We start from the raw sequence: 23,694 nt of genomic DNA, 5'->3' as shown, positions 1-23,694 counted from the left end.
AACCAATCAACAGCCTCAACGACCCCTGAAGTGAAGAAGTATCGACCAATCATTAACTCAAGGAACGGGCCACAATGGGAAAACTCAAGTGCGGCTTCTTCACTTTCATCGAGGGCATTATTTTGTTAGAAGCGCAAAATTGACGAACCATCTCAACGCAGTATCCTCTATCACAAGAGTTACCACGTTTATAATGTAGGTGATATTAATGAACCTACTTATAGTTGAAACTTGACTGATTCTCCCATTTCCAAAGCGCGAAAATGTTGAACGAGTCAAAAGGGATGAACTCAAAGCAGAACTTGAAGCCGAAGCCAAGACTCAATCGACGATTGCTGCCAACTCTGAAGCTCGCTTGACACTCCTTCGTTCTCAAAAGGATCAAATCAAATCTGAGAGTGGCAGAAAGAAAGAGAGACGAATTGAAAAAGTGTTGGAGGATCAGTTGAAAGGCAAGAAACCGGCATCGCCACCTTCAAGGGATGAGCCATCAAAGCGCTCGACAGATAATTCATCCATCATTGATCCCAAGAACGGTCACATCAACTTTTGGTCCTCCCTCGAGAATCAGTCCACTTCGAAACAATTTGAAAACTCCAAGATTCTTGATCAAAATGAATCGCATGTAAGAGATAGGAAGAAGGCGGACGAAAAATGGGACGCAATGATCACAATGCGCTTGGATCGACCGGCTCATGAGCTCAAGCCATGGTACTCACAATCCGATCTTACAAATGGAGAAGACAAGAAACAATCGGAACGAAAGATAAAAGAACGCTCGCAAGTCATCATCTTACAGACTATCGTCATTTTCCTTCAATGAGACTGACCAGTTTCTACTGTTACACAGATCCAAAGACAAGCAACTGAAGAACACGCACGATCCGCTCTCATCCGTTCAAACCTATCTCCATCAGCGAGAATCTGGTCGTTCTGGTTCTTCCATTCTACCTTCATTACCAACTCGCCGGAGCTGGAAAAAACGTCAAGCTTCGAGATCGCCATCTCCTCCCATGTCATTGAACAAGCGTACATCCGACGACGTGGAATCCGATGAGGACTGTTATATGCCTAGTTTACCCCCGGTATCCCATCCCGAATCGTCTAATTTACCGATAGTGCAGATTGTGCGAGTCGATTCTGATGCCGAGCGACGTAAAGCACAAGCGCTCATCGCTTCACATCGTGCACCGTCAGAACAGGGCACCCCCATGGCTCACGCTGATCTGTATAACCGCAATGAGATGCGAGAGATCATGGCAGGCAAAAGAAGAGGTGGGGATAACCAAAGGCCACGGGACAAGAGGACCAGATATTGGGATTCGTAGGGTCAGCGTGATCCGGAATGATCCGTATCTGTATCTTTTCTCTCTGTATCATTAGCAGATGTACCATATGCTTTCATGCGTTGATGACGCAGCGTGTTTGTTTTTGTATGAACCAGTGTTGGGAAATTTGATAGACAAGCATTGGTGATGGCTATGTACGGAGATATGAGAGGATGCGGTTTGGCTTGTCAACTAGCTCGCTGCCCTGCCAACGATTTCTCTTTGAAACAGTTCTTCGAGGTCGGAAGGGTCGAAAGCCTATGCTGTCTCCAAAAATTCATGTGCCGGTTGCCTCTACCTCGTATGTACAACCAAGCTAACGCACAAGGCGCCCCAATTCTTTTGAACACCGACCTTCCTTAGCACGTTTTGACCGCAGAGTGACTGCCAGAGTTCAAACCTTATATCTCTGCAGTCTAGCTTTCATGACCCACAACTCTCCATCACATCGTTTATTGAGCCTTCCTCGTCACGGGACACCTTGCCGCACATTTAAATTCGCGATAGCAAGTCCTAGCAAATCTCTCGACTAGACAAGGAAATCCTTGATGACAGACTAATTTTTGAAATCGAGTGTATCTGCGGAACGCCCGCGTTCGGACTCGGAGGACATCAAGTTCACCAGCAACTTGGCAGACTCCTTCCGTCCTCTTAAGGGGAGATACGTTCCTAATGACGCGCTTAAGCCTTACATGCATAATTTGGGCCGTTGGGTCCGGCTTGCAGATATTTGAAGTACATGTAGAATTTGAACTCGAAGCCAAAGCGTGGCATTATGAACGAGGTTTCTCACGCTCCGTAGTCTGAATTTGTGTCTTTGAGATCTTCACTTCTTTATTTTCGCCCTTCGCAAAGCCGTCTTTCATTATCACTGTGTCTTTTATCTTTTATCCCGAGAATACCCTTTTCAGATATCATCGTTTGTCTATCTTTCCTCGGTGTTGAATACTTGCCTTTCGGGTGCTATGATGGCACCACCATGCTTAAATCTCGCCATCCTGTTTGTAGTTTTTGTTCTCCACAAGACTGTCATCAGCCTCCTGCGAGATGTGAATGTACAGGTACGCAAATTTTTGTTATCTATTGTGGCCGTATCCATCACGCTGTGCGCCATATACTGATGAGGTCGTTTCCGAATCAGTTGTTTCAATGGTCTCATGTCGATGTTGCAAATGAGTGCGAATCTCACCTGGGACCCGCAGGCTATCGATGGGCTCAGGTCTCACCCCCGCAGGAACACATTGAAGGGAATGCGTGGTGGGTAGACTACCAGGTACCACACACGCGTTTTTCGAGATGTCTGCGGGATCTAACGAGATTACCATATCCACATTGTAAATCTTAGCCTGTGAGCTACAACCTGTACTCCAAACGAGGTACCCCAGATGAATTCGCGGACATGGTCAAACGTTGCAATGCGGTAGGGGTGGGGATCATTGTCGATACGTGCGTATCGGCATCATTCTACTTGGCCTCTCACATTGACTCTTACTGACCTGTGATCCGTGGCTACGCACCAAAGCGTCATGAATCATATGACAGCGACCAACGTTACAGCCTTAGGAACAGCTAATTCATCGTATTCTCGTTACTCATATGAAAATGTACGTGGTCTATTTGTCCAGACTCGAAACAACATATCGAATGCTAACGCCTTAAACTTCCGACATAGCTTTATAACTTCAGCGACTTTCATCATTGTGCGTATTTTGAAATTAGTTCACGGTGCTCGGTCACTGATTCAAACATCGATTTGCACAATTCAGGTGGCAGGAATGGGAACGACGGTGTCTACAATTTCACAGATCGATATGAGTAGGTAGAATTGTGTGTACTGTCTCAGCCCTCCCATTGACTTCAGTTCCTTCTGAACCGTTAGAGTGCAGAACTGCGAGTTGCTTGGCTTGGCTGATTTAGCTACTGAGACCACTAAGGTGCGAGATACTCTTGGTGCCTACCTTGAACACCTGGTGTCGCTCGGGGTCAGTGGCTTCCGGCTAGACGCTGCCAAGCATATGCCCGCGTCCGATATCCAAGCGATCCTTCAGCGAGTTAGCAACCATGAAAGTTTGCACGTCTCACAAGAGATTACCATTGGGAGCAATGAACCCATTCAGCCAGAAGAATGTGCGCAAATTTATCGGTCATATTTGTTGTAAGATGTGTTCTCAACTGACATTGTCATGTCTATATTTAATTTGGTCGACCTTCAGACGTGATAAATGGGAACGTACAAATTTTCCAAGGAGCATCAGATCTCGAGCGGCTCTTCAAGGTACTGCATTGAAGCGATTAATTTCAAGTTTTGGTCTAACATTGCTGACATTTTGGAACTTTATGGAACTTTATTGTATGAAGACGGACGGCATGGCTTATCTGGTGCAGGTTGGTGTCATCGCTCTCTTTTCCTCACTCTTGAGGATCATACCATTCATGATGTGATTGATTCCGATAAAACAAATGCAGCCATTAGCTTGGGGACCGGCTTGGGGAAAAGGGTATGAATCCTCTATGTTCTTGCCGAGATTTGGTTCAATCACACTCGAGGAATTTGCAATGACAAGAAATGGCCTTTCTGACTTGAATCTCTATTACAACTTTCTCCGCCCAAAATGCGCTCAATCCAACTTATCTAGCTACGTCTCAAGGTTAGCCCACCAATCACTCAGGTATTGCTGTGTAGAGTGCGTTAACTTAACTGCTCTCTCAATTTTATCCTTCATAATTATTTATGCAGCGATCAAAGTACAATTTTTGTCACAAACCATGACTTGGAAAGGAACGGTGGATCTCTTTCTCCGGCTGATCCGCGATACCTCTTGGCCAACGTTTTTATCTTGACGTGGACATATGGGCAAGTAGACATATTGAGTGGCTACAACTTCACTGAAACTGGGGATGGACCGAGACAGCTTAGAGTTGAATGCGGACAGTTAGTATTTTCATGGATCAAACTGGGGGTCTTTGGTGCCATCACTGAAGACTCTAAAATCTCAGATTTGGTTGGCGCTGTGATCACCGTCACCCGATGATTGTTGGCGCCGTAAAGATACGCGGAGTATCAGATTCAGAGCCAGTTGAAAATCTCATCACCGTAAGCTCAAAACATCGTGCTGAATTTGATGTAGACTCACATGCAAAGTTTGATCGTCATCATATTTCCAGTCAGGTGTCAATAGGACTGCTTACTCGCGTGGTTCAAGAGCATTTGTTGCTCTGAACAATATTCCTGAGGAATGGATTTTTCAATCTGGAACAGTGATTGGTATGAATGAGGGAAACTATACAGAGTGAGTGCCAAATCTTCATTCAATTATAGACCTTGTCATGAACTAATTCTATCTAATTTGGCTTTAGTGTCTTGGGGTCAAACAGTACCACGGTACAGGTATGCCCTCAGGGAAAATTAATCGGAAACTTGGTGGTTCCAGGCTTCTCAGCTGTGGGAATTCACCAGTAGAAGTAGCATTTTGGGATACCCTTGAGTGTGGAAAGCTACATACCTTGATGATATCCTGTCAGCTGAACCTTGTGAAGCATCTCAGTATACCAGAAGAGCATAATTACAACTACCTGCGCGGGTATTCTAATGTCAGTGTCTGCTGTTATTTATTTGAAATCAAGTAACTGCCTTTACCTTAGGCATCATTGCACTTTACAAAAAAATACTTTTCATTTTGGAATGGTCCAAACCAGGGATGCAGCACTGGGTATACTATACTTCAACTCAACGGGTCAGTTGATCACCAAGGGAGAGTTTTGCACAGAGTCTGGTTGTACAAGTGGGACTTTATGGGAGAGTGAGGTACAGATGAATTTAGGGAGCAAGCCAAAATAATACAAATTCCTTCCATGTTGGCTTGCACAGAGGAAATTCCCTTAGCTACATGAAAACACTGCCAGCATATGTAGATGCCTTGTGTTAAGAAATCCAAGGCATCATCGGAGGCAAATCCTCAGACAGACCTTGTCCAAGGTTTTTGCCCAAGGTATTTTTTTGCCCTGAGAATTACCTTGGATCAAAACCTCGGGAAGCTTCTGTCCGAGGTTTTGCATCCGAGGATACCTCAGATTTTGTAATCCAAGGTAAATATGTTGGCGGTGAAATTTAGGGCATTGGCTGTGGATGATTTTGCCCTAAATTTCCGTACAACATGTTTTACGCCACACAGCTGTGGATGCTCTTACAGTCCCAAAACCAAGTTGCACTCAACACCCAAAATCAGTTGAGTCTTGTACTCTAACTGCAACTTATGTATATTGGTACTCAATTTGAGTACCCAGCTTGGGCCTCCAGACACTGAGTTGAATCTAGTGAATTGTGAGATTTCTCTTTGTTTAGGTCAAATGTATATATATTATTTATTAACAAAATAACATACAAGTAAGTAAAATAGAGCAAAACATTTGATAAAAGAAAAAGAGAGAAATTGAATACCTTAACAAAAACTACCCAGATAGAGATTCAACTTTATAACACAAATTTTAAATCAAACAAAGTAGCCAAAAAGGAGTCCACATTGATAGAGTGAATTTTAGAGTTAGATAAAGAGAAACCTCAATGATAATGATTCATAATTATAAGATCATAATTGGAAATGATTATACCGCCTTCCTTTTGGCAAATCGTTTGTGTTTGATTTAGATTCAGCTTTGTAGTTGAAGAAGATTGTTGTGTAGTATTGAGCTTGTTAGGACTAATTGAAAAGGACACAACTTTAGACAATCAAAAAGAAAATGATGACAGAGAAAGAAATGAGGATGATTGATAAGATCTTTTGGTAAAGAAGAAAGAGAATCTTCTGAGTCAAACACAATCATATCATAATCTTGAAAATAGGAACATATCAGTGACGTCATTGTACATCAATCAGTCAGCAACGTTAGTCAGCAACACACAAAGTCAAGGCACACAGCAGCACAGCATCTAATCAGGACAAGGCAGTACATTATTGATCAAGTCATAGCAATGGCAATTTCACATATCATAACATTGAAGCATACCCAGTGCTGTATGATGTATCCCTGGTTTGGACCATTCCAAAATGAAAAGTATTTCTTTGTACAGTGCAATGATGCCTAAGGTAAAGGAAGTTACTTGATTTCAAATAAATAACAGCAGACACTGATATTAGAATACCCGCACAGGTAGTTGTAATTATGCTCTTCTGGTATACTGAGATGTTTCACAAGGTTCAGCTGACAGGATATCATCTTTCCTTAGTAAACATATTGTTCCATTGACTATAGTTTCAATCTAGATGCTTTACCTCCTTTGTTGACTTTTGTTGGTGAAGGATGTGACATTTTAGCCATTGATGTTGGTAGATAATTGGTTCAATCACAGCTTAAAAACATCATAAAGGCTGGCAAGTACATTATAAAACAAATAAAACTTGTGAAAGGACTTCCACCTTTATCCCTTCACAATACCTTTATGTATGAACCTCTTTCTCCCTGTCTATATATGTATTGGATGAAGGGAGACTGAATTTTTGCCTTTTTAAGTCAAGAGTGGACTAAATTCAATTTTAATTACACAAGAAATCCCTTGCCATTTGGACTGCTTTCAAAGTACATCCAGTACTGGAGTTCAAGTGTGGCAGAGTCTTCAATGGTAACTAGTTGGGTTAATTCAAAATACCCTCACCAGAAACTCGCCTGTAGTTGTTATCATCAAGACCCAGCCTTGGTTCAGATAATTACAACATTTCCTTCCAAAATCACCATGGGTGGAAAAATTTCATTGGAATGCCATCATCAAGCTCTACAGTATGCCATGCCAAACACCTGAGCACTTATGTACATACCTAATTACATAGGGTGATACAGACTGTACTATCACCCAATGGGGTTCGATACCCCCACCCAAGATGATACATCATCTTGAGAAGGATCTCGAGTGGGTTCAAAATTCCTCTAAGTATCACTTTCCTCAAGGCAAACCTGATTGCCACTACACGAGGCGCTGAGTCACCACACCCACCCAACAAAACCTCTACCCCCTCATTCAATTGATCATACCCGCTCAATTAATCATAACCCGTACCTCGCAATCCATACCCACGACTCAAACCTCGTGTACCCGGACCCAAGGCATCTTACCCATCCACTAAGCATCTCTTACCCACTTCAACGTACCTACCCGTCCATGCGACAACGTACCCGCAAACTAAAATCCACGCCGGACGTACCCATTGCTATTATCTCTACCCAACAAGTCATAAACCGCACCAACCTAATTCACTGACACCCTATGATTTTTAACATTATATTGGAACCCTACCCCCCTTTGAAACGCTACTCGTATTCAAACTGCTTGATGTCTCCTTCCAGCTCAGCTGTCACAACAAATCCATACGAACTAGCTCATCCACCATCCAAAGTCAACGTCGCACCCATGTCAACCAACCATCCCACTCTCCAGCCCCCACCGCACAACCTCGTCGCACCAGACCTACCCGAATTCGGGAATCTACTCCAACAACATGCTGCGGCCAACGGCTATAAGATCATCAGGCGATCATTGTCGCCGTGTCGCATCCGCTATGCCTGCCATCGATCAGGCCCAAAGCCCTCCAGCACGTCTAGGTCTCTCAAGACCAATTGTCCCTTTTCCGTCACTGCCTACAAAGTAGTAGAAACCGATATAGCTCCTAACCTCAAGAACATCGTCCTCACCGATCATACGACCACCGCTCTACCCCCAGTTGGTAGCTGGATGATCGGCATCAAACATCCAGGCCACAATCACCCTGCCATTGGCTCAGAAGTGAGATTTTTTCTATATCCACAACTCCAACCAACACCATTCTAATCAGATGACTTGTCTTAACTTTTGCGCAGAACACAGATACACAAGATAAATCCAAGAGTGTCTCTCTCATCAAGCAACGCTCTGCCTCGGTCAGTGAGGATCTACGCCTCCATAGATCCTCACCTCTTCCCTTCCTTTATTATGCTTACTTTAGGCTTGCTTCCATCTCTAGATCTCGAAGAAGTTATCACAGCTTACACCAAACTCTCGCTCACAAGCCCTAGGTGAAATTGAACAGATTTTTGACAAGTATTTCCATACCGGTGTCACCCTTCATCCACCCTCACCCTCGTCCTCCATCCCATCTCAACCACCCATCCCAGACCCGCCACCGGCTCCTGTTTCAGAACAATTCCCATCAGTAGAACCTTTGACACTTCTACCTGATTCAACATCAAGCGCAGTCCTCTCTACAAGAGCGACGTGCAGTTCCACGATTGTCGAAGAGAAGCGTCAGAAGAAAGCTCTGAGTCTTCCTCCCAACCCCATCAAACATCCTCTCAAACCAACTCTTCATCTCGAATCAACATCAATTTCAGCCCATTATCCACCTGCGACCTCCCACATCAAGATAGTCAAACGTAAGCGAAAGAAGAAAGACTCAGCTCTCCCCCTGGCTGCGTCACATACGCCAAAACCACGCACCCCAGGCACCATCGGACCCAACCCAACCCCTTCCCTTGCTCAAACTGTCACATCTAAACTCTCTACGATCGCACTACATGCTCCAATACCTCCATCCTACTTAGTGAGACCGATTGCCCGAACCGACATCCAACACACCCTGGAACTCAAGCAGTTGGTTGATTATGATTCGGAGGGCTTAGTAAGCACTCATTTTCTATCCCACCTCAGAATTTTGCATATTAACGTTTGTCCATCCATCTTAGCCTACACCTTATGCCGCGCCAGCAACCCCTGTCACTAACTCTCTCCACTCGGATGATTCCCTGGCAAGTCATTTTGACAACCTTATGATCTAGCTCAGGTGATAACTTTATAACTTTGAATTCTCGCAGCCATCACCCAGTTTGATTCTACCAGATCCTCTGCCAACAGGACCGGTGCCTTCGGTGCGCTTTGGAAGTTAACTTAAATCGATCAAATCTTAAGATCCATTGCATACTGATCTTTCTGTACTGATCTTTCTGTAGTCTTTGAATGTACCACAGCTGCCGCTTCCTGAAGCCGATGAAGACGCCGATGCCAGTTTTGATATGGGTGTGTTGCTCCCACCACCCATGGTATCTACAGATCAAGCGCATGTGTCTGTCACCGCCCGCCCTACCGCTACCCCATCTCTTCTGAAAGCTGTGAGTTCCAAACTTGCCACTATGGATTCCTCTTAAATACAGTTGCTTACAGTATGATGTACGCTTCCAGAGCCCCAAGACCACCAAATCAAAGGTTGATTCCAAGCTAGTCACAGCTGGGAGACCTCCAGCAGTCCGTAGGTCTCACAGGAGGCACAACAATAATGTGGATATTACCTTAGATGAAGAAACTGGTCCTCGTCGGTCTAAACGGACCAGGAACACCAAAAATGTGTGTAAGTTCATCTGGTAGCTTTCCCCGTATTTAGTATTATCGTTTATGATGTGTACCAACTTCCTGCCTACGCCACTCAGGATCATTGTGTGCCTCAATGGCTACACCGATATACCATTTTGGTATCCGACCCAAAAGCTGACGGCCACTGTGGATACCGAGCTATAGCTATCAGCCTGGGTCGGTCCGAGGACGAATGGCTATCGGTGCGCGAAGAGCTCATTGCTGAACTGCGATCAAAGCACGACTTCTACACTTCCCACTTCCAATCTCGCAAACGAGGGTACGGAGGCATTGCGGAGCATATTGCAGCTCTTCAAACTGACCGCGAAGAGGTCCTTCAGTCACCCAACCTTTGGCTCAATTCGACTCAAATGTTGTATCTCATTGCAACAACGTACAAAACTTTATTCTGTGTATACGACGAAGACCACAGCTTTTCCGCTCTACCCCTGGATTGTCCTGTAAATGATAATAACCCAATTTTTCTTTCTTATCACCATCAGAGCCGACACTTCCTTTCTCTTTCTCTATGTCACCCTCAAACCACAGTCCCCATTCCAAAGCCCTGGACAGAGTGGTTCAACCTTGCTCTACCGGAGGCTACCAATTGGGTAAGTATCTTCGAGGACCAATTCTGTATGTTTCAAGATGTTATAACCCCAATAATATGTTCCCTGAAACCGCTGTTGTATTCTTCCGCCAATAATGTTATCCATGTGTCCGATTCTGAATAGTGCTTTCCTTGTCTTGATTTGAAATGTAAACCTTTCGAGCTGTCATGTTCGATGTGTTTGAACCAGATACCGTATATTTATGATACCATACCCGATACCGTACACATACCCGATACCGTACATATACATATACACTGAACCCACAGGTAAGCTGGGATACTGTGTACAGAAGTTCCAAGTGGTAATTGATCTAAAATTTGATTATTTTTTTTTCAAACGAAACATTTACATACATACCTGCTCTTCCAAAACGTAAACCTCTCAGCCATCACCCATCACCACACCGACTCCACATTTTGATACCTTTTAATACTCCACATTTCAATAGCTTTTAATTCCACCCAGTGGCTTTTGTTCGCCTCTTTTGACTTCACGCCGATCGATCAATCCTCGACCACAGTGCACGTCATTCAATATATCTTCTCAAATATATCATCACCTGATTTTGACGCCCATATCCTCTACCTCAAGCCGTGTCAAACCAGCCAATCAATCACTCATTCAATGCCGAGATTTGAAGGAGTCCACCAAGCTTTTAATGCCGCCAAACCATACTGGACCAAAAAACCCAAGAGCGAAGCTCAACGGAAGCACTTTGCTTGCATGGTGGCATCTGTCAAAGCACGCACGGCCACCCCGGCTGCTCTACCTACGCCCAACCTTTTTCCGGATCTTGATGGTGGTGAACTGCTGAACGCTGATATGGACATCATCGATCAACCACCTCCTTCTTTCATTGAAGACATCCGGCGTGCGAGGATTGCAGAAGAACAAGAACAACGAGCCATTCTCTTAGCACGTTTGACACAGGAGATGTTCTATGCGTACATAGAGTCTCATTTCCAGACGTCTGATTGGGGTGATCCTGCCAAGTGGAACGTTGATTTGAAGCCGCGCTGTGGTTGTCCTCCTTCATCTTGGCGAATCCGTGCGATTGACCTGGTTGACCTTCTATGTAAGATGGCATTCATAACCTCTCCTCGTGCTTGAGATACATACACTGACACTCAATCTTTTTCCTACAAATACCCAGATCGTAGCAAGGCAGAAGTCAGGTTTTGTAGATGCCAAGCCAGCGATCAAACTCGCCTAATCTACATGGGGTATATTGGTGGTTCTCCAAAATACCCAGAAACGGCATTCTCGATCCGGCTACTTCGTTTCTTCCATGTTGTTTGGAAGTTTTGCACGGTACGGGTGGACCCTTTTACTCGAGCCCTGGACGAGTACCTAGACGCTTTCAATCCGTTAATTCTGACCAAGAACGATCAGGTTAGTCATGTATTTCAAAATTTTACATGTTTCATCTTTGATATGTTACATATGTTGTTAAGCTGACGTACTGTGGTTGGTAGCCTCGGCGTTGGCATACACCGTTTCGATGGGCAATTGACGCCTATCGAAAGATGCTCACTGCAACCAAGAGAGCTCTGGATATCGAACTGGCACTAACACCCCGGGAAAAGCTTGCTGAAAACTGTCCACAATGTTTTGGCCCCCCGGTTCGAAGTCTAATTGCAGGCGAACCAGACTTAGTCGTGTGCTTAGATGGGAATTTCCAGCACAGACGCCATATTGCAGCAGGTGTCAAAGCTGCAAAGACTGCCACCGACATGCCAAACAGCTTCCTGCCAGAAGCGCAAGTCACAGGCATGGAACGACGACTAGCTGGCCATCCTGACAATGACATCGTAAGTTCCATTCCTCTAATATTTATCCTGTCTCTCCACTTCTTTCCAAAAGGTTAACACTCTATTTGTTTACAGGATGCATGTGCTGATCAACACACCGCCGCTAATGACACTTGGGGTAAGTCTCACTGGGGCGGATGTGACGAAATGGGCTTAATGGTAATGGCGTGCCGGCATGATCACCCCTTACGTTTTGCAAATATCGTGCAGAGTGGTGAGAAGTGAGTGATCCCCCTTGCTATACCAGCCGCTGAACTGACCCTTTGACCCTTTCACGTTTGGTTATTGGACCCGCAGGCTACACTACAGCTATGCCTTGATTGAATGGTTCCTTGTTTTGACAGAGGATCAAAAGGTTGGTTTCCTATACGATATAGGTTGTACAATGGAAAAGGGAATTGCAAACGTAAGTGACATTTGCAATTATCGTTTCCTTCCAACAACTGAATTTGGACATGTAGCGCCGCATGTTTGAGGAGGAACGGCGTCAGGAACGACTGAAGTTTGGAACCTCTGTGTTCCATGCATACGTCCATCGCTGGACATGCCAATTGCAGTGGAATCCGAGGAAAAATTGTGGTTGGGGTCTTTCTGACGGTGAAGGATCCGAGCGTGTTTGGTCCGCATTAGACTCTTTGGTTAGCTCGGAGAGATATTCAACAAAACAGCATCGTGTGGATGCTATTGACATGCGAGCTGCTCACTTCCGTTCAAACCTTCGACATTCGGCTGGTATGTCCAGTTTTGTTTACTTTGTTTCTGTGTTTTGATTACGTTTCCATGTATCAGTTCATTAGCTGATCATGACTTGGTTTCAGTTGTATCCATGAACCACAAAAGACTAGACGCAATTAAACGTCTCGAGGAGGCGTCGCAAGCTCTGAACAACATAGCTGTTGCTCACCGCGAACGCGACATTAACTTCTTTGAGAATAAGTGGGAAGAACAAAAAGCTCGGCAGCTGGAGGAGATGATCGAGTCTAAGGCAGAAAAAAGGGAATGTCTCGAAATAATGCTTGGTTTAGAGGAAGAGCTGGTTCAGGCAAGGTAAGTACAGCTTGTTCATTATGATCTATCCATGTTTATTCATCTCAATTCTAAACAGGGATCGACTCAAGGCTCTCCAAAACAAGCGCCGAAGAGCAAGGGCCAATGCTGAAAAGAATGAGCTGATGTCATTGCCGACGTCAGTGGCTGACATAGAGGAGCAAATCGAATTTATGGCAACAGCCCTTGGTGGTGAAGAGTTTCATAACCTGGTTGGTGCTACTCGTAAGTCCACAAACTGCGAAGTTTAAGATTATATAGACTGATGACGTTTATATCTGTCTCCATCCAACTAACAAAGGCAACCAAGAGAATGCGGTCCTCTCTTTAGCTATTGCTAGGGGGAACCTCTACGAAGCCAAAGTCGGCCTTGTGGAAGCCAGGCTACGTCGTCATTGGCACTCTGGTAAATCTCATAAGTCATGTCTATATTCCTCGCAATAAATATCTAATATATCATGACGTGATATCTTGGTCTACCTATGCAGGAGCCCGCCAACAACAATACATTGCGCGCCATCTATGGAAGAGAACTAGCGATGTTTGTGTGAAGTATAATACATATAAAAGGCAGGTCTATAAATATGTACATAACTATCCAGATGCTAATGCACCACATCTGCCTGAGCTGGGTCAGATCATGACAATGGAAATGGATGATGATTTCTGGAACAGAGGCGAACTCGAACCGGAAGCAGGCAAAGAGGGTGAGATCAATCGTTTAGGCATTAACAGTTTCTTAGCTCAACGTAGTTCGCGTGAAGAGCTGCGACGAATTGCTCGCGAAGCTCATCAGATGACCGCTTGGGCCAACATGTACTATGATCGCATAGTATCCCTTAAAAACCGAATTGAACAAGGTAAGAGCCTTTCGCATACTTGTACTAATATCTTACTAATATCTTGCAATCTCACATATATGTGGTAGCTGTTGGAGCAGACCGAGTTCGAATGTTGTCTCTGTATAACATTGTGAAGAAACAGGCAAGCAAGCTATGGAAGAGATGGGGCTTTGACCTTAAAAAGGAACTTGAAGCAATGTCCACCTATATCAATGTGGATAATGAACTTTATTTAAAAATGAAAGATGATTTTGAGAAGGTAACTGATTGGGCAGAGGAGGAATGGAGAATGATGGCTGGGAAGCCAGTCATACGTGCTCAGGAGCCAGACATATATGAGGAAGATGAAGATCTATTATATGAACAGTTGTACGACAATTTTGGGGAACTCAGAGTATAACTTATGCTGTCTCATTCTCCAAATCCAAAGAATATCATGTCATTCTTTATTGAACGCGCACTTATCATTCATTTGAACACACAGTTCAAATGTGTGACCCTGTGAGCAGCCCTAATGGTCAGAGGTCTTAAGGAATTTGTTATCCTTGGCGTGCTTTTGAGATATCTTTTTCTTGGTTAACCACCCTCAAGATAACAAGATAAATGTCTCAAAATCGGTTGCATAATATCAAGTAGAGTGTCCTCCTGTGCAATGTGTTCATTGCACAGGAGGATCATAATTTTGAGATTCAACGTATCTTTATCGCATGATATCAGGTTGTGTGTCCGTCATGAATTAAATGAAGGGCTTTGTGTTCATTGCGTATTTATTACACCATGTAGGAAGCACCAAGGTTGTGCTACGTCAGTGGAAACAAGGATTCACATTAACTATACGCTACATCACTAAATCACTACATCACGGCAAATATGTAGTTCATCTTACTCCTTCTTTGCCATTTTAGTCCAAAAGTGGCAACCTTGGTGACTAATCAAGCACTAACAATTCATTGCATGGGCGGGTGGATTCCAATCACATTCATATAACTGTTCACTATGCTGTTAAGTTCAATATAACAATGTGCGACTGCATGACAAGGCGTAAACACGATGGTGGTAGATAGGACATCGCATGCTTATTGAAAAATGGGGGTACAAATTTAAAACCAATACAATATACGCTCCTTGTTATATACGCTCCTTGTGGAAAAAGTAGTTTATATGGGAATCGGGGGTACTTATTACTTTTGCTAAAAAGCTTGGTCCGATCGAGAAAAAATAAAACAGAATCAGACCCAGATTTTGCCGCAGCAGTCACAACGCAGCAGAGAGAAGGATTTTGGGGGTGCTGTCTGGTCCTGTCGGCTCTGGTGCGACCTCCCTACCATTCCTCTGGTCCATCACCCATCTCTAGGCTCTAGTTCCCCATCACCTTGACCTCTTTCTTTGCACACTCTTGCAAGATGACGTTGTCAAACTCTTGGTAAGTCACTTTACGAGTTACATTAAAATATATCTCTTCTTTATTATCTATTGGTGTGCTTTCTAACAAACTTTTTGTATTGTTCGATTCAGATGACCATCCTCACAACACAGTCTGATATCCGTGATCGTCTTGCCTAGCTTTGTCTCACCATCACCTCACCAGCTCTTTCTTCCCACACTCTTTCAAGAAGGTTTTGAATTGTTGGATTGATCATAACGAGCATTTGTTAACAAATCAAAAAAAGAAATGATGATGAAGTTTTTACGGAGCTCACAACTGCTGTGCTAATGTGAGACAAAAGCCAAGTTGAATGAGATGTATCCTAATATCCTCAACTTGTCCGGTGCCAAGCTATGCTGAATAACAATTGGATATCTCATGAAAGATATCTCAAATGTGAGTGACTTTTCAAGGTAAGCAAGATCATCAGAAACATCGACTGGTTATGACCAATATCAAAACCAATCAATTCCTGATTGATTCTCCTACAAGGCAATCCTATGATCGCAACTTGAGAACAATCTCAAATCTCTTATGAAATAAAACCTAAGATCTCATTGGGTTTGAAGTCAAGATTAACAACGATCTCATTTTTTTGAAGACATTCCACATCCAAGAATCGATTGATTTTGCTCGGTCAAAACCAATCAACCTTCCTATGCTCCTACAGAAAAGATTGTGAAAAATCTCAGCTCTCTTGTGTAATCTAGAGACTGATTTCACAAACAAGATCAAAATCGATCGCTTTGCTTGTGATCCTTTGAAGAAGATTGAAACGATTTCAGTTTCACGCCAATCTTATCTATAATTCCTTGTTTCTAATTTTTATACGATGACAATCTTCTCTAACTACAATTCATCTAATACAAACAAACGAGCTCCCCTTCAAATATCTGAAAACCACAATGATGATACAAAATTCCGTTCGACTGGATTTGACCTCGTAACTAAAACTTGTGATCTCGAGACAACAAACTTTGACACATTGAATCCAAAATCGATAGGGTTCAACTTGGGAAAGTATGGTGGTATGTATTGTAGAAGGATACCTAGAAATGATATTGGGGATCATCAGTAAGTTCAATTAATTGCACTGAGGAGACAAATGGGAGGAATTGAAGTAAAAAAAGTGTACCTTTTTCCTACAGATCAGCAATGGGTTGGCCACGATTGATAAACACGTTTCCAGGATGTGAGAAGCAGCGAGCGACTGAGTTGAGTTTAGTGATGAAAACAAAGTAATCAACAGGGACAGGGATTTGAAGGATATGACTGGGAGCTCGCACCAGAGCCAACAGCACCCCCAAAATCTTTCTCTCTGCTGCGTTGTGACTGCTGCGGCGAAATCTGGGTCTGATTCTGTTTTATTTTTTCTCGATTGGGCCAAGCTTTTTAGCAAAAGTAATACCACTGACGTGATCCTAATGCCTGATGATCACCGTGTTGAAAATTGAATCATGGGGGTACAAATTTAGAACCAATTGAAAATTGAATAATGGGGGTACAAATTTAAAACCAATACAATATACGCACCTTGTTGAAAAAGGAGTTTATAAGGGCCTCGGGGGTACTTACCACTGACGTGATCCTAATGCCTGATGATCACCTTGTTGAAAATGAGATGATAATGTATTATAAATTTAGGAACTTTAAATTTGTCCGGCGTGATCAATTCTTGTTTAACAGTGTGTGGAACGTTATAATCCCTTATAATCTCCTTCGCCCAAATAGAATCAACATCACAACTTTGTTTTTGTTCAGCGTTTGTTTTTGTACAGCGTGAGCTACATTGGTTTGACACTGTCGATCGTGCCATATAATCTGCTTATTGAAAAAGGATATGATGACCTATCATAAATATTGCCACTTTCCTTTTGTTCAGCGTGATCATCTTTTGTTTAACTTGGTCAACTGTTTCCAATTTTTTGTAGTCAACTCCAATAACATCAATCGGTGCATCAATCATCTTTCATAATTTTAATTTTCTGGAGTTTCGTTCGAGATTGAATAGAACCAGTGCAAACAAAGCAGCACCGGCACCAGATAAGCAGTAAGTCTTCCGTCAATTATGATTACTGGTATCGTCAACGCCAAAACCAACATCACTTATGTCTTGACAGTAATGACTCAAGAAAGTCCTTACAAAACATAATCGATCACGAACAGATTCTGATGGTCAAATTATCACCTTCACGAAGCACATCACTAGAACAATCAAAGCATGGATCATGACATTATCTGATTCTCCTTACAACTTACCCCAACCGAGGTTCATAGATGCGACCAAAGATTTCAATGAAGTGTTATTAATTTATATAAACATAGATGACCGATTAATAACTCGATTGTTTTATTCTAACAACAAATTAAATCAAAACCTTGCTCCAATTCGTTCTAGATTTATTAGTTCTGGGTATTTAACCTCCAGTTTGAGGGCTATATTCAGCATGTGATATCTTATCTCGAGTTCAAGAGTTGTTCAACAAAATGAACAACTACCTTTGAGATCTTTTGACAATATATCACTAGGGTTTTTGGGCTATTTCTCTTAGTAAGATATATATATTGTTTGTTTACATCTAAATAAGATGTAAACAAGCTATATATATCTATGTCTTTTGGCCTATATATTGGAAAGAATCATTTGTTCAGAATATATATATATATTCATGTCTCTTGGCCTATTTATCTTAGTAGGATTTGGGCTATTTCTCTTAGTAAGATATATATATTGTTTGTTTACATCTAAATAAGATGTAAACAAGCTATATATATCTATGTCTTTTGGCCTATATATTGGAATGAATCATTTGTTCAGAATATATATATATATTCATGTTTCTTGGCCTATTTATCTTAGTAGGATTTGGGCTATTTCTCTTAGTAAGATATATATATTGTTTGTTTACATCTAAATAAGATGTAAACAAGCTATATATATCTATGTCTTTTGGCCTATATATTGGAATGAATCATTTGTTCAGAATATATATATATATATTCATGTTTCTTGGCCTATTTATCTTAGTAGGATTTGTGAATTTGTTTGTTTACATCTTATTTAGAGATACAAGATGTTTACAAAATATATATTGATGTATGTTCCCATTTGGCTAGTTATGTTACTCTTTGTGAGGATATTTGTTTCCTTCATATATATATATTTACTTATATGGGTGGTAGGGAATCTTTCATCCTTTGAAATCCTCATCGCACTACATATTTAGACATACGATAATAGGGAACATACATTGATAATCAATATATATCGATGTATGTTCCCTTATGGCTAGTTATGTTAGTCTTTGTGAGGATATTTGTTTCCTTCCTACATATATATACATATATGGTTGATAGGAATTCTTTTTTCCTTCGATTTCCTCATCTCACTACATATTTAGAGATACAATTTGATTAAAATCGTATCTCTAAGATATATATATATATATATGGTGATAGGAAATTGTTTTTCCTTTGGATTTTTCACCTCAATACATATTTAGATATACGATTTGAACAAAATCGTATCTTATATAAAGTTTCATATATATTAATATGAAACTTCATATTAACACTTGAGCTACTACAAGGTAATGAATCTTTGTGAAAATTTTCATTTAGGAATTTGTAATTCCTTCGGATTGTTCACCTCAATATATATATATGAGGATTTGTGAAACCTCATATTAACACTTGAACAGTAAAAAGTACTGAATCTTTGCGAAAATGTTTCCCAAAGGAATTTGTTTTACCTTCGGATTTTTCAACTCAAATCATATTTAGAGATACAATTTGAACAAAACATTTGTCAAACTTCATATTAACACTTGAGCTACTACAAACTCACGCAAGCATAAGTGCTCTAGCATAAAGCACTCGGATGCAATCGATAGCAGGAAGAGAAATTCATTACAAAGTAATTTCGTCATAGAATAACAATAAAAAGAAAGTCGCAGAAATCATGAAGGTTGTAAAGCATGAGTTACATAGATGCGAGGATCATTTCTTCCAATTTCGATCCGTTAGTATCAAAAAATCCTCCACATCCCTAACTTTGCGATCACAGTTTGATGTATGGTTCCACTGTTCTTCCGTTCCCTTCTTCACACTTGCTCGTGCCATCTTGTAGGTGATTTGCGATGAACACCCAAGGCGGGTGTAATGCACACGCTTGCCTTGACTGTTGAACTTGATACCTTCTTTAGAAGGTATAGTATGGTGAAAGGTTGATTTACCATTCCATGCTATTTGCACGGCACACTTACCACCAAACTTGATTGCAACTCGGTACTCTGGAAAAATAAACCACCCGCCTTCAAGGTCATACCCTTCAGATTCCGTTACAATGCGACCACTTAGACAATCTATCGGGTACCACAGGCAGTAAACCTTGCCTTTGTCATTATCGGTATGCGGCTTGTTATAAAAGTTACCCAGAGTAAATGCAAAGTTCGCTGAGAAGTCGTAAGGGCCGGATGGTTGAAATTTCGAGGTGGAAGCCAGTGGAGGCACATGAAGTCGGTTGAGTTGTTTGCGAGCCACAAGAAATCCGACATCACAAAACTCATGGAATCGTCCACCAATGTGAGCGCTTAAATCAGCAAGCTTTTCCATAAATTCATCGTAAACTGAGCGAGATGAACCTTTGGCGGGAAGATAAGGCGATATAAGGATGTCGCGCGAATAGCCAACAGTTTGGCCAAAGCAATGCATTCGACCGTGGATAAGAGCACCATTGGTGGTTATCGTTTGCTTACGTTTCTTCAACTCATGAGACGCATTTAAATCATTTAGATCTGGAGAATTAATGGGAAGTAGAGGGACTTCGACACGTTTGCGCTTCTTGGTATTCCTTTTGGTTACAACTTCTTCTGAATCAGACGGGGGAAGCGAGGTTAGAGGTGACGAGGACCGAATGGTATCTACTAGCAGCGAGGGTGTGACAGGTTCATCTAGTTCAAGTTGCGCGTAGTCTTGTGCATCGGAAGGTGGAAGGGAGGATAGAGGAGACGAAGGTAAATCGGGATAGTAAGAGTGGTCGAACTCAGTGGAGTCTGTAGCCGAAGTTTGTGCGAATTAGTATTAGCAGAGGTAACGACATTTAATGCAAGGGAGGTTGATGATAAAACTCTCTTACTTGCTGGAATAGGTGAATGGACCACGGGTGCAGTTGATTGTTCAGGACTGATTGTGGGAGTCTGCACCGAAGGTAAATCGGGATAGTGAGGGTAGTTGAATTTAGTGGCTTCTGTAGCTGAGGCATCTGGAGTGTGAAATAGTGTTAGCAGAGGTAATCCCATTTAATGCAAGTCATGTTTGTGAAAAAAATGACATACTTGCTGCAGTATGTGAATGGACCACGGGTGTTGTTGATTGTTCAGAACTGATCGTTGGAGTGTTCATCAACGGTTTAGGGGTAGGTAACCTCTTAAACAGCTTGGTAGACATCAATATGGTGTCTACATCATTTTCATGCTCCTTACGCTTATCTGGCGTCATTGTTTCCAAATCTTCAAATGAAAAAGTAAAAATTAGTTCATGTGAAGTCGTATCAATGAATTGACCCCTTCCATGGGTTACTATCTTATAAGTATGATGGATGATATCCATCGTACGTTCATAGTCTTCGTAGGGTAGCACTGGATCATTAACCCTATAGCAATTGCAATCGTATGTTTTGTTGATGCGATTAGCAGTCTGAGCAGACTGGTCAGTCCCTTTTGCCGCCGAGTTCTTCTTAGCGCGTGCGATATGTCGGCTGTGAGAGATCAAATAAACAATCTAAGTTGGTATAAAAATGTGTATAATGTCAGACGATACGCACGTCTTTCCTGTTCGCCGAATTTTCCCAGTAGCGAGGGGGGGGTTGGAAGGAACATCCTGCATTCCTTGTTCGCGATATAGGTCAAGTGCTCTTCGCCTATAAATGAAGGAGTTAGCCAAGGGTATTGGTGTTTGACCTTTGGGGGTGTCATACGAAATGGGACTTACACAACTCCACCTCTACCTTCATTGGGTTTGTGCTGGCTGAGTATAGCGTATTTGCAAGCGGGATTAAGCCAACAATTGGACTTTGGGAATCCGTCCGAAGCCAGGTACTCGTGAGGGACATGAGCATAGGATTTTTGCATGGTAAAAGGTTGAGGGAGCTAAGATAATGGTGACGCGGGGGACAGATAATGGAGAAAGTCAGTGGGATTCTAGGCACCACAGGTAAACCTTTGCGTTACTTACATCAGCATCTGTATAACCTGTTTGTCGCTTAGCATCGATGCCTTTTAAAAGGTCCGATAGAAAGATGACTCCGGGTAAGGATGTGTCTTCGCCTTTACTTTGATCCCTGTGGACGGTTGGAATGGATGTGGTAAGCTTGCTGAGATGTCAGAAGGAAATCAATACTATGTACCCTTCGCCCGTATCAAATTTGGTCCTCTTATGAGTGGCCCATCCGGGTTCACAGTTGGTTGTCATTGTACCGTAATGGCTGCGGCGGAAGCGTATAATGTAAATATCTCATGTTAGCATAAAAACAAACCCCCGCTTGCTGATTACGATAGATGGAGAAGAGAAATAAGAAAGGAAGGAGGGCAAGATCATGCAAGCGAGGAGTGGGTAAGTGGGTTTGCAGGTTGTAGTTCAAGTTGCACAGGGACTATCGATGCCAACCTGCCCAAACCCACTCCGTACCGCTATTAGATCATTTATTATTCCCCTAGCTGGAAAGATAAAGGGAAAAGATAACAGAGGGAAAAAGAAACAAAATCACATCACAAGCGAGATATCAAGATCTATGAGTAGAATGAAGTGAATGTCGTCGTGAGTGGATGGAGCAAGGAAACGTGGGTGTTGAATCGATCGAATGGAAGTGGGATGATGAGGATGGTGTACACGTGGAGTTGGATGTGCAGAGATTTTCGACGAAAACCCGGAGAAGCTGACGAACCCTATCATGTACGATAGGGTTTGTAGTTTTCGAGAAACTGCCGAACCCTATTAGGTACAATAGGGTTTGTAGTTTTCTCCGGCTTTTTCTTCAAAAAATGGGTAAATCAGGTATTCACCTCTGTACACCCATGATTGACAGGACCTAACATATCATACCCATATATGGGTTGGTCAACCGTTGTATTCCTTCCATCCCTTGTAGATGAAGCCTTACATTCATTATGACTATCAGTATCCAAAATCACACAGAATGAAAGCTCAGCATGGGAGGGTATAATTGAACTGAAACAATAGAGACCAAGGACAATCTGAGATGAAAAGCCGCATTGTATCTCACAAGATATTCAAGTAATGTATATAGTAAGTCTTATGGAAGGAAATGGAAAAAATGACAATTTAAAGTAATCAAAGGGCGTTTTTGATATCACAGTAGTAAGTGTTGTGAATTGAAATGTAGAAAAAGACAATTCAAAGTAAAGAAATGGTCATGATGCATTGGCATCAGGTACAGCAACTACCGTGTAACGTCTGGCTAGGATGTCTTCGTTCCAAGCATTCATGGTAGCTTTGTCGTTCATGATGGCAGCTGGCCCAGCTAACAGCATTTCGGGGGTGACCTTAGAATCAGGTGTCTGGTGTACTGCGAGCTGAATGCCATTCGGAAAGGTTGTTTGTCGCAATTGGATGTCGCAATTTTTCGTCTTTGGGTGCACGTGTACCTTTGGCTTGATTAGTTTAGGGTTGATGTCCTTAAGGTGATTCACTGGTCAGGGGAATGATAAAGATATCACAGTTTGGTTAGTGTATTACACATGGATAATACACTCGTCCGGTGACTTACAAACAAGCTCGTTGAGATGTAAGGTGAAGTCCTTACGAAGTTGGTCATTCGCACTCGTACCCGCGGTCTTTGGCTTGGGGTTGGCAAAATCGCGACTGGTGACTGATCGGTCGAACCTCTCAAGGAGGTGGTTGGGAAAAGAGAAAGTCCTGAGGTAAACTGGATCAGAGCTAAACTCTTTAGTCCAACCAGCCATAGGGTTCGTAGTGGATGGGTTCCACGAGGCCGCCATGAGGTGGAAATGCATGCCGTACGTTTTGTGCGCAATTTGAAGCTGGATATAAAAAGTGGTTATGTTAACATTTTCAACTTCTCAGATCAGTAAAGACAAAGGCAAAAGATACCGAGGTATGAATGTGTTCAATCTGGCGTATACCCTTCAGCTGAAACTTGGAACTCTGCTTAGGATGACGACTGAGGGAAGTGTCGGGTGGTCCAGGCCAGAATGTGGCGCGCCCCCTGAGAGTGCATT

At 42.5% G+C, this 23,694-nt stretch overlaps 4 protein-coding genes across 4 annotated transcripts; 3 read left to right on the top strand and 1 right to left on the bottom strand.

Moving 5' to 3' along the window:
- Positions 1–1,481, top strand: MELLADRAFT_72677 (uncharacterized protein; the record flags this gene model as incomplete). The annotated part of the gene is made up of 4 exons (XM_007413723.1): positions 1–88; positions 162–195; positions 257–780; positions 851–1,481. 4 exons carry the CDS (start codon positions 75–77, stop codon positions 1,326–1,328), a joined length of 1,050 nt encoding a protein of 349 aa, XP_007413785.1.
- A 760-nt stretch (positions 1,482–2,241) lies between these two features.
- MELLADRAFT_124330 (alpha-amylase) lies at positions 2,242–4,987 on the top strand (the record flags this gene model as incomplete). The annotated part of the gene is made up of 15 exons (XM_007413724.1): positions 2,242–2,389; positions 2,470–2,601; positions 2,674–2,774; positions 2,851–2,932; positions 3,001–3,028; positions 3,095–3,143; positions 3,208–3,455; positions 3,542–3,603; positions 3,687–3,713; positions 3,795–3,826; positions 3,965–3,976; positions 4,066–4,260; positions 4,326–4,422; positions 4,494–4,618; positions 4,686–4,987. 15 exons carry the CDS (start codon positions 2,294–2,296, stop codon positions 4,786–4,788), a joined length of 1,389 nt encoding a protein of 462 aa, XP_007413786.1.
- A 7,960-nt stretch (positions 4,988–12,947) lies between these two features.
- Positions 12,948–14,410, top strand: MELLADRAFT_90589 (uncharacterized protein; the record flags this gene model as incomplete). The annotated part of the gene is made up of 5 exons (XM_007413725.1): positions 12,948–13,168; positions 13,227–13,393; positions 13,470–13,574; positions 13,660–14,028; positions 14,097–14,410. The coding sequence occupies 5 exons, from the start codon at positions 12,948–12,950 to the stop codon at positions 14,408–14,410; spliced, it is 1,176 nt and encodes a 391-aa protein (XP_007413787.1).
- A 5,978-nt stretch (positions 14,411–20,388) lies between these two features.
- Positions 20,389–20,736, bottom strand: MELLADRAFT_65983 (uncharacterized protein; the record flags this gene model as incomplete). Its single annotated transcript, XM_007413692.1, has 1 exon — positions 20,389–20,736. The coding sequence occupies one exon, from the start codon at positions 20,734–20,736 to the stop codon at positions 20,389–20,391; it is 348 nt and encodes a 115-aa protein (XP_007413754.1).
- Positions 20,737–23,694: the final 2,958 nt, after the last annotated feature.

This window comes from Melampsora larici-populina (genome assembly GCF_000204055.1).
Source record: "Melampsora larici-populina 98AG31 unplaced genomic scaffold MELLAscaffold_38, whole genome shotgun sequence".
In the NCBI taxonomy this organism is placed as follows: domain Eukaryota; kingdom Fungi; phylum Basidiomycota; class Pucciniomycetes; order Pucciniales; family Melampsoraceae; genus Melampsora; species Melampsora laricis-populina.
Note: the sequence above shows the minus strand (reverse complement) of the source record. Positions and strands in the feature narration are given on the sequence as shown.